Source organism: Lipotes vexillifer, unplaced genomic scaffold, assembly GCF_000442215.2.
Source record: "Lipotes vexillifer unplaced genomic scaffold, Lipotes_vexillifer_v1.1 scaffold325, whole genome shotgun sequence".
NCBI classification, from domain to species: domain Eukaryota; kingdom Metazoa; phylum Chordata; class Mammalia; order Artiodactyla; family Lipotidae; genus Lipotes; species Lipotes vexillifer.
Genome location: NW_006799313.1, coordinates 460740 through 472482, shown reverse-complemented (window position 1 = coordinate 472482; position 11743 = coordinate 460740). Strand labels below are relative to the sequence as shown.

Sequence of the window (11743 nt, the reverse complement as noted above, 5' to 3'; positions counted from 1 at the left end):
AGCAGATAGGAGCGGCCGGTGCAGCGCAGGATGTCCCGGCGCGGGCCCTCGGGCATCTGCCCCGTCGCCTACCAGAGCTCGTCCCTGCCGCGGCCCGGGAGCAAGGGTCTGAGACGGCGGCGGAGGCAGCACTCCTCCGACCCACACGACTTCAAACCGGGTGCCCCCAACCCCGCTCTTTGCTGACGCAGGCGTCGGCACGCCGGACTGAGCGTCAGCGCGCCGGAAGTGACGCCCGCTCACCGCCAGTGGCTCCGCTCCGCCGCTGAGTAGGAGTATGAACCCTTACGGCCAGGCGGCGCGCGCCGCCAAAAAAAGCTGTCTTTGCTCATCTAGAGGGGGTCGGTAGTCTTCATACGAGGCGAGAGAGAAGAAATGAGTCCACTTATTTTCTAGGGAAGGAAAAGAAGCGATCTAGCCAAGGTTCTGGGAGTTAAAACCTTTGCTTCTAATTCCTCACTGCCCCGATCCCCATCTCACCAGACTGCTTCTAGAGAAAGCAGAATCCACAGGACCATGGCATGCTCTAGTCCAGGTGGCGATGCCAGTGGGAGGGGTGAAATCCAGAAAGATCTGCAACGGCACTGAAGACACGGCTCGAATGTTTGCCATCTCTCTGCCATATGTTCTGCCTAGGTATTGGAGGGAAGGTATTACGTCAACCATTTTGCCATGTTTGATTTCTTAATTGCTTGTGTTGTTGGTACCATGATTTTCTCAACCATATTTGAAAACTCTCAGCCATTTATTTATTTGCTTATGTGGCTGTTCAGTCGCTTAATTTGTTAGGCTTTTAAACATTCTTCTGTCACCTAGTGCAGGCCCTTATCACCTTAAACTTGATTTTTATGATAGTAGTCAAAGTAATATTTCTCCAGCTTCAACTGAGCCCATCTTAAAGGCCTCCAGCAGATTAATCTTCATGAAACACTGCATTCACCGTGTCACTCCTCTGCTTATAAAACTTATCCATTGGCTTCTCATTATCTGTAGAGGCTTTGCCTCAACCCTGAGTCTTTTTTATCTATAAAATGAGGCTAATGAGAAGTACTATAGAAATAAAATGAGGTCATGTACCTAGAAAAGCTTACAAGAGTTTATAAAGCATAAAGGGAAAGAAACTAACTTAAGAACCTATGTGTTAGGCATTTGGCATGCATTATCTCATATAATTTGTAGGCCAACCCTGTAAAGTAAGTTTTAATCTTCATTTACAGGTGAGAAAACTAAGCTCAGGAAGGTTAAGTAATTTGCCCAAGATCCAAGCTACTAATAATATTTACTGTTCATTCTTAAACGAATATTAATTTGGCCCCTGCTCTATGCCAGAAACTCTGCTCAGCACTGTTTTATACTATTAGACAATATCTGATTAAGCTGATGTTCACATGTCTTCATATTTCACAGCCTCCTCCCACCTGCCTTCTCAGTTCATCTAACACCACTGAAACTAACTAGCAGGTACATTTACTGATTGTACACTACATTCATTTATTCAGCCAAAATTAAGTACCTACCACATGCTAAACTCTATACTAGAGATTAGGGCTTCTAAAGAAACCAAAAACAGATAAGGTGCCCACTCTAGTTGAACTTACATTCTAATGGGAGGAAAGAGAGTGAACAGATAAAAAAGAAAATACCATGTTTGTATGCTATGGAAAGCAGAATGATGGGATAGAGAGGGTGATTAGAGACCCCAGACTGGGTGATTAGGGGGAAACAAAGAAGGAGCTTAATCTGAGGCCTGAAGGACAAGAGGGAGCCAGCTATGTGAAAACCTGGGGAGCCTTCCAGATAGGGGATACATCTAGTGTAAAAACCTAGGAGAAGCTGGCTATCTTGGGAGACAAGATGGGAGAGGTAGAAAGGGGCCATTGTAAGGTATTTGGATTTTAGTCAAGCAATAGAAAGTCATAGGAGGGTTTTAAACATGTGAGTAAAATGATCTGATATACATTTAAAAAAATCTTACTCTTTAATAACCAAGAGATAATTAGATATATAGTTCTAAAGGACATATAGAAGAGAAGAAAAGGCTGGTGTTACAGATTGGTAAGGCATAGTGTAATAATCAAATATATTGAAGTCAGACTGACTTGTTTTTAAATCCTTCCTCACCACACTTAACAGTTGTGTGTCCAGGGAGTTTTATAACCTTTCTAAGCTTCAATTGCTTCTGGGAAATGGGAACAATAATAGCACCTTATAGGGTTGTGGTAAGGATTAAATGATATAATGAATATAAAGCATTTAACCCAGTGACTGAAACTTTAAGCACTGAAAAACATTATTAACTACATTGAGTGTTCTTTTCGTTAACTATGCAACCTTAAGCAAATGACTTACCTTCTATGTCTCAATTTCCTCAGCTGTGAAATGGGGATAGTATTAGTACTGGTACACAACCCTTATCTGAGACCCTGGCTAGAGATGGTTTTCTGAATTTAGAATTTTTTAGATTTTGAAAGGTAATCCAGTGCATATTATGTCACACCCTAGCAGCTTCTAGGGCAGCACCCCATAGTCAAGTACATTTATAGTTCTGCAGCAAAACATATGAATAACCATACTAAGAGGACTAAATAAGAGACTCTAAATAGATGCATGGCAGTTTAGGTCAGGTTTTGCTGCCAGATGAATTTTTTTTAAGTATCATATTCAGACCTTTTTCAATTCCAGAATTGTAAATAATGGATCATGAACCTGTACTTTGTAAAGTTGTTGTAAGGAGCAAATGAGTTGATACATGATACACTTAAGAAATACTAAGTGCTAAATAAATTGTAGCTATTATTTTTTTTTTTTTGTCACCAGAAAGGGTGCGAGCCCTGGTCCGGGAAGATCCCACATGCCGCAGAGCAACTAAGCCCGTGCGCCACAACTACTGAACCTGCGCTGTAGAGCCCGTGAGCCACAACTACTGAGCCTGCGCTCTAGAGCCTGCGAACCACAACTGCTGAGCCTGCGTGCCACAGCTACTGAAGCCTGCATACCTACAGCCTGTGCTCCGCAACAAGAGAAGCCACCACAATGAGAAGTCTGCGCACTGCAACGACGAGTAGCCCCTGTTCGCTGCAACTAGAGAAAGCCCGCACACGGCAACAAAGACCCAACACAGATAAAAAAAAAAAACTATACCCAGTAGGGTGGCTATTATAAAACACACACACACAACACACACACACACACACACACACACACACACACACGCACGCACGCACGTAAGAGAGCAAACAAAAAAAGTAAATAACGGGCTTCCCTGGTGGCACAGTGGTTAAGAATCCACCTGCCAATGCAGGGGACATGGGTTCAAGCCCTAGTCCGGGAAGATCCCACATGCCGTGGAGCAACTAAGCCCATGCGCCACAACTATTAAGCCTGTGCCCTAGAGCCCACGAGCCACAACTACTGAGCCCGCGTGCCACAACTACTGAAGCCCATGCACCTAGAGCTCATGCTCCGCAAGGAGAGAAGCCACCTCAATGAGAAGCCTATACAACACAACGATGAGTAGCCCCCGCTCGCCACAACTAGAGAAAGCCCACACGCAGCAACGAAGACCCAACGCAGCAAAAAATAAATAAATAAATTTATATTTTTAAAAAAGTAAATAACAAGTATTGGCAAGGATCTGGAGAAATTGGGACCCTTGTGCACTGTTGGTTGGAATGTAAAATGGTGCAGCCACTATGGGAAACAGTATGGAGGTTCCTCAAAAAGTTAAAAATAAAATTAGCATATGATCCAGCAATTCCACTTTTGGGTATGTGCCCAAAAGAACTGAAAGGTGCCGCGGAGCAACTAAGCCTGTGCGCCACAACTACTGAGCCTGCACTCTAGAGCCCACAAGCCACAACTACTGAGCCCATGTGCCACAACTACTGAAGCCCGCGTGCCTAGAGCCCATGCTCCACAACAAGAGAAGCCACCGCAATGAGAAGCCTGCGCACTGCAACAAAGAGTAGCCCCCGCTTGCTGCAACTAGAGAAAGCCTGTGCACAGCAACAAAGACTCAACGCAGCCAAAAATAAAACAATAAATAATAAAAATAAATTAATTATTAAAAAAACTGAAAGCAGAAACTCAAATATTTATACACACATATTCATACCAGCATTATTCAAAATAGCCAAAAGGTGGAAGCAACCCAAGTGTTCATCAACCAATGAATGCGTAAACAAACTGCACTATACATACAATGGATTATTATTCAGCCTTAAAAAGGAAGGAAAATTTGACACATGCTACAACAAAGATGAGACTTGAAGAAGTTATACTAAGTGAAATAAGCTAGTCACAAAAGGACAAATACTGTATGATTCCACTTATATGAGGTATCCAGAGTAGTCCATTCATGGAGACAAAAAGTAGAATGGTGGTTGCCAGCGGGTGGAGGAAGGTAGGAATGAGGAATTATTGTTTAATGGGTACAGAGTTTCAGTTTTGGAAGAAGAAAAAAGTTCTGGAGCTGGATGGTGGTGATGGTTGCACAACCATGTGTGAATGTACTTAATGTCACTGAATTGTACACCTAAAATGGTTAAAATGGTAAATTTGGGGGTGGGATGAATTGGGAGATTGGGATTGAAATCTATACACTACTGATACTATGTATAAAATAGATAACTAATGAGAACCTACTGTATAGCACAGGGAACTCTACTCAGTGCTCTGTGGTGACCTAAACGGGAAGGAAATCCAAAAAAGAGGGGATATGTGTATACGTATCGCTGATTCACTTTGCTGTACAGCAGAAACTAACACAACATTGTAAATCAACTATACTCCAATAAAAGTTAATTTTAAAAACAAAATACAAAAAAGAAAAAAAAGGTACAATTTATGTTATGTGTATTTAACCACAACTTATAAAAAGTAACTTCTAGTAAGACGTTACCCCTTTCTGACATGGCATAGCACATCTGTGTGCCCTTATGTTTGTTCTGGGGCAATGTTTCTGACAGAAAGCATGGTCTTGAATGTCTCCTTTAATAATTATGACTTTCCAGTAGCAAACTTTTTCACTGTAATTAGTGAAAAATGTCACTAGATGTCACTCTTTAGCTGAAAAGCTATTCCAATTTGGTTCAGTAGAGGATAGCTATAATTCCAGAGCATCAGATAAAAGCCTGTGTATAGTGCTTTGCTCATACAAATATGGTTTTCTGGGAAAGAGAAGGTTTCCATCTGTGAAATGTATTAATAAGCTACTCTGTTCATGAAATTTATGTTAATGTTTATTAACTTCATTGGTACTAATTGTTTTTCACTATAAATTGAGTTGGTGTAATTAAGAAATAACTAACTTTGTAAGTGATAGTGAAACACAAAGCTGAAATGTAAAGATCATTTATCATTGAAAGTCAGGTGGCTTTACCACTAAATGATGTGTGACATTGGGTAAGTCCTCTAATCTCTCTGATTTCACCAGAGTGGTAGAAACATCCTTTCTTAGGTCAATATACACTACCGTATATTTGCTCTCTGCTAAAACATATTTAAGTATATTCTAATTCTGAAATATTTTGGTTTTTATAGTAGTAATCAAATTGTAACTGTTGAAATACAATACCAATGGGAGTTCAGTAATAGAAAATACTGCCCACAAGAAGACATTAGGAAATATAATGAGACTTATTGATGTCCTGAGGGAGTATTTTAGGAAAATAGTTGTATTAAACAATTATAGTCAGAGGTATAAACTCTTGAAATAAAAAAAGATCACATTTATTACTGAGAACAGTTTTTAAAAGATAATGGAATATCCTAAAGTGTAAAAGAAAAATTGCTTTGTTTACCTGTAAAATTCTTAAGATTCAAGAACACATTGATTCTTAAAGATTAACCATTTGAATTGGTAATATTACACTATAATCAAAATAATTTTTTAAACTTCTAATTTTTGTAAGAAGTTTGTAATTGAGTTATAATACCTAAAAACAAAAGACCAAATGCTCACTGCTGGATGAAATGCTGGACATTATAATGCATCAATAAATGAGGATATTACATTTTTATTAGTAGTAACAATTATTAGGATTAAGAGTATTAGGATGAGAAAAACTATCAGAAATGGTGGGTGAAAATATAGAACTCAGAATGATATAAAAAATAGAGTGTAAATCACGCCCAGTTAAGGATATTGACAGTTGTTTCATTTCATCTTATTTAACTCTTAAAACTTAGATCTTTCTGTTTAACTTTTATCTTCACATGATTAAATATGTAAAAGGAGAGGGGGTGTAGTAGCTAAAGGGTACAGAGTTGCTTTTTGTGGTGATGAAAGTGTTCTAAGATTAACTGTGGTGATAGTTGCGCGTATGTGTGAATATATTAAAAACCATTGAATTTTACACTTTAAATGGGTGAATTGTATGGTATATGAACTATATCTCAATAAAAAGTAGGCGAAGGAAGCACTATGCAAGCTTTTTTTCTAATACTGCAAATATAGTTATGAATGCCTATTTTTAAAAGAGCATTGAAAACAAGTGGTTTGGGGGGGAGGGATAAATTAGGAGTATGGGATTAACAGGTGCACACTACCATACATAAAATAGGTACACAAAGATTTACTGTGGAGCACAGGGAACTATATTCAGTATCTTGTAATAAACTATAATGGAAAAGAATTTTTTAAAAAGAAATATATATATATACATATATATGTATAACTGAGTTACTTTGCTGTATATCTGAAACTAACACAATACTGTAAATCAACTATAATTCAATTAAAATAAATAAAATTCAAGTAAAATATGTAAAAGGAAAGAAAAGAATGATTTGTTAAAATTCGCGTGATTATTTTAAACACTGGAAGCAAAAAAGATATTTCATGTTACATTGCCACTTCTATCATACATCTGTGTGTCTGTGTGTCCGTGTGTGTGTGTGTGGCACGGTGGTGGGAAGTCTCCCAGGGAGAGAGAGAGAAGTCTGGGAGGGGCATAGTCGGGGAGGCCTGTTCTGTTCCATTGATAACACGTTCATTCACTGGGAGCCGGCTAAAACAGACTAATCCTTCTTGCAGTCATTCCCTCTACCTTAACAAGGCTCCGCCACCTCGCCCAGAACTCGGTAAGTTCAAAGTGCAGTAAAAGTGCGTTTTTCCAAAGAATAATCTGAAATGACATTGTAGATGATTTACTGGAGGGTGGAGAAGGGAGGGGATGGAGGAAGGGGTGGGGGTGGTAATTATCAGGCATCGCTTTGCTATCATATTTGCAATGGGGAGAAAAACCTCAATGCGCAAATAGTTTCAAAGAGATTAGACAATAATTGGCTTTCTCCCAGGAAACCTCTTCAGAAGAGTCACTCGCAAACTGCTGCTGCCCACTGTAAACCGACGCCCAGAAAGTCTGGGGAGGGGAATTGGCAGGTGCCTGTGCTTGGGCCAAGGGCTGCGCCCGACTCAGTAGCCGTCTCTACCTCTGTCCCCAGGTCTAAGGGATGCTGCTATCCTGGCCCTGATACCACTGAAGCGCTCAGGGGTCCCTGGAAAGCCGACCTGAGTGCAGACACCACGAGCCATGAGTCCTCTGAGGCTGCGAGCGTCTCTCTCGCTGCTGCTGCTGGGTGGCTACCTCCTCGAGGGCGCCGGGAGAAACCAGGGGGCGGCCGGCAGCGCGGTCGAGTCGGCCCCGGGCCCCGCGGGCGGCTCCTCCGGTCGCTTCGTCAGCCCCGAGCGGCATGCGTGCAGCTGGCAGCTCCTGCCGCCCGCCCAAGGGCCCGCAGCGGGCAGCGAGCTGGCGCTGCGCTGCCAGGCCCCGGACGGGGCGCGCCACCAGTGTGCCTACCGCGGGGAGCCGGGGCGCTGCCCGGTCTATGCCGCCAGCCGCTCGCACTACTGGAAGCAGGTGCTGGGTGGGCTGCGCAGGAAGCGGCGGCCCTGCCACGACCCCGCGCCACTCAAGGCCCGCCTGTGCGCGGGCAAGAAGGGCCAGGGCGCGGAGCTGCGCCTGGTGCCCCATGCATCCCCATTCGTCAGCCCTACTGGGGCGGCCTTTCACCGGGATCCCAAGCTCCGGGCCAGGAGCCGGGGGCAGCCCCGAGAGGCCGCGCGCAGCCCCACCGCAGGGGCCCCGCCTCCCCAGAACGCGCCGCCCAAAGTGAAGCCCTCTGAGAAGAAGACCAAAGGAGGCAAGAGAAAGGCTGCCTGGAACCCAGACGAGGAGCGATCTCTGGGGACCCGGCCCGATCCCGACGAGCTGAACGAGAACGCGAAGCTCACGGAGACCTACTGTGCTGAGAAGTGGCATTCCCTCTGCAACTTCTTTGTCAATTTCTGGAATGGCTGAGGGTGCGGGCCTGGGGAGGGAAGGGGAGAGGGAGGGAGAGGATCTGTGCGCAGCCCGGGAGGAGAAGCTGAGGGCATCCTAGGCCACGAGATGCTCGACAGAGAGTGGGGAAGAGTCCAGGTTCTAGAATGGGTCTGGGGGGTGGAGGTGGGGCTTGGGATGAGAGTATAAAGGCTATGGAGAGTCTCTGAGACAGCAGGGAAGTTAAAAATTATAAAGAGTCGACCCTGATTAAGAGCAGAAGAACTAGTAGAAACAGAAGTAAGCATATACCCTAAATGTGCAAAAACTGTAGACTGGGGAGAGAGACGGGTACAGAGAGAGGCTGAAAAAATGAGTGGGAAAAATTGACTAAAATGATGTGACTCTCGTATGGGAAGCAGGATACAATGTACACTGTTTAACACATTTCTATTAAAATATACTCATGAGCAGCTGATAACCTGAGCCAGGTTGAATTTTCAGTGCCATCTCACCTACTCAGCTGACAAGATTACCAACTTTTTTTCTCTTTAGGAATTAGTATGAACTTGGGTGCTCTCTCCTGTCATAGATGATCCCTATAGGGATCGAAGCCATTCAGAGCTCAAAATTGACTCCAGTGAAAAGGTTTTCAGCATGATTGCCTTTGAATTCTTTTAGAAGTGCTGCTTTTAAACAGAGTGATGCCTAGTGTTCTGAAACTTTCCTATTAACCTTCCAAATTCAGAAGTGAATTATAAAAGTTGAGTGCTCCAGTAGGTTTTAAAAAACAATTCTCTTTGTATTTGATCGTAGTTTTTAAAAAAGCTAAAATGTAAGTACATATCTCAGAGTCATTTGGACCATTATGGAAGTCATCTCTCTGTTTCATGTAATTAATTGTTAACATATTTCATTTTAAATAAGATGAAATGATAGACTTTGCATGTGTTAGGTGCTCAATAAAAACTGTACGGCTAGATTTAAAGAACTGGCAGGACAATGGAAATTTTGACTGCATTTGATCTAGTTCTGAGTATACCTTGAAGTTGGTTCCTAAAAACATCTTGAATTGTTGGGGAAAGACAAGAACAAGTCTGCGTAAGGGAAAAATCACACACTGACAAACCCTGGGTCCTATCATTGCTCTGTTTGGCCTGCATGCAGTTCTCTCATTTTCCCACTCTTCCTCCCTCCCTCCCAATTGGGATTTGTTACTAGCATTTAAAAATTAGATAATTTCATATAAAAAGCCAGATTTCTGAATTCTCTTGTAAAATTAGATCTAATGACATTGGACACATCTTTCCACATTGCAACAACTGGCTGATGCTGAATATTGGCTGACCTCTTTAGATTAGATATATTTTCTTGGGTTTTCCCACTGCTGCTGCACGTCTTATAAATTGACTTTATTCATTTATATTACAGGGCTGAACCCATGAGACATTTAAGCCACCACCAGATATAAGGGTTTTTGGCTGACCTTCTGTTTTTCTCACCTCCTCTCCTTTAAAATAATGGTAAATGCAACAACCTTACAGATACTGAAGATCTCCTGAACTTTTTCCTCCTTGACCAGCCCCTAGAAAATGTAAACTATCTTTTACCTATTCTGTACATTCTTCACACAATTGGCAAAACGTTCAGATTGACCATAGTCTCATGCCACGTTTATGAATCACATTCTGAGTAACACTGACCATTAGATAAAATTCATCTTGGCCAAGGAAAGGAAGCTCAGAGTAGCTTGAGACCACCCCCTAAAGATAGGAATGCAAGATTTGAGGGATCTTAATTCCCCGACCAGGGATCGAACTTGGCCCCCCTGCAGTGGCCTGCCAGGGAATTCCCCAAAGGGATTCAGTCTTACAGGGCACTTACACAAAATGGTGATCAGAAACTCCATTTCAGCTGGGAGCCACATAAAAAGAAATAAGCACGAAATGTGTAGTTGTAGAAGGGAGAATTATCTGATGAGGAGAACAAAATACAGTGCTCGCATCCCTGACGCGTAAGCAAGAGGGTATGTGTGATGTCCTTCGATGACAACGACTTGAAAGGAGATGAGAATGTTTCTGGTCTTGGAGGCTTGGGGACCACAGCTGCCCTCCCAGCTCCATGGTTTTCTTACAACTTCAAAGAGCATCTCTCCTTATTTCCTGCCCGATGCTTACAGCTGCAGAGCTTTGATGAACTTACCCCAAGTTTGTCCCTCCTGTGACCTCTGGCTCACCACATTCAAACTCTTCCCCATTTCAATTTTTAAAAGCAGGCATAAGAGCAGACCAAAGCCCTCCTTTCCCTTTTGTAAAGCAAGACAGCTGCTTCAGCCATATTAAAATTATTAGGCGGTCATTATATACAGACAACAGCAGTTAGAAAAAGATAATGTAAGGTGCCATTAATAATAGCAATCCAATTCAATAAATTCAATAAAAAATATACAAGAGCTATGTGAAGAACACAGAAATACTTCTGAGGGCAGAACAGAAAGACTTGAGTAAATGAAATCATGTGTGAATTATGATTATGATTATGATTAAAGAAGCCTTAACATTTAAAAATGTCAATCTGTAAATAACCTATACATTTAAACATGATAACAACAGACCACCAAAAGGATTTTTTGGTGTGAGAACTGGGCAAACTGATTCTAAAATTCCAAAGGAAAACCAAAACGAATTTGGGGACTGGAGGGGTGCAGGGTTGTATGTTTCAGAGAGAGAGAAAAAAAGGATGCTTTCATTAAGGTTAAGGGTACAATTTGAAATGGTTAAATATAGAATCTCCCAAAGGACTGCTGGCAGCACAGTGCAAAACAATGTAAATGATGTGAGTGGACTGTTTCTAGGTAACCACAGGGACTCTCCATAGAAGGCCAGAAGCTTCCAACCAGCACTTCAGTTGACTGTTGCCGCCTCTGAGCTGGGTGGTCATGTGATCCTGGCGGGGCTGAGGACCCTAAACCTTTGATCTATATGTTCTTTTGTTCCCATGCATAACGATCACAATGAGAATGATTCTTCTCCAAATCGAGGCAGGGAGAGGGCCCTTATGCATTGATTTTAAGATGTGGGGAGAGAGTGAAGGGAAGATGGCCAGTGTGGGATCCCCAGGAGGGTGAGATGTCACAGTTTATGATTAATCATGTGTTAGTATTCCTTGGGAGTGCCACAGGATGAAATGTTTGCCAGCATTTAGGGGCAGCTGTTTAACTTCTCTCTTTTCTCCCTTCCTATTATTACTTGAGGCTTGGGAGGGCTCTCGATTAAATTTTTAAAAAAGCAAAGCAGGGCTTCCCTGGTGGCGCAGTGGTTGAGGGTCCGCCTGCCGTTGCAGGGGACGCGGGTTCGTGCCCCGGTCCGGGGAGATACCACGTGCCACGGAGCGGCTGGGTCCGTGAGCCATGGCCGCTGGGCCTGCGCGTCCGGAGCCTGTGCTCCGCAACGGGAGAGGCCACAACAGTGAGAGGCCCG

General features: G+C 42.9%; 1 protein-coding gene across 1 annotated transcript; it reads left to right on the top strand.

The window, feature by feature from the left end:
• Positions 1 to 7535: 7535 nt before the first annotated feature.
• Positions 7536 to 8303, top strand: FGFBP3 (fibroblast growth factor binding protein 3). The gene has a single exon (XM_007471553.1). The coding sequence runs from the start codon at positions 7536 to 7538 to the stop codon at positions 8301 to 8303; it is 768 nt and encodes a 255-aa protein (XP_007471615.1).
• Positions 8304 to 11743: the final 3440 nt, after the last annotated feature.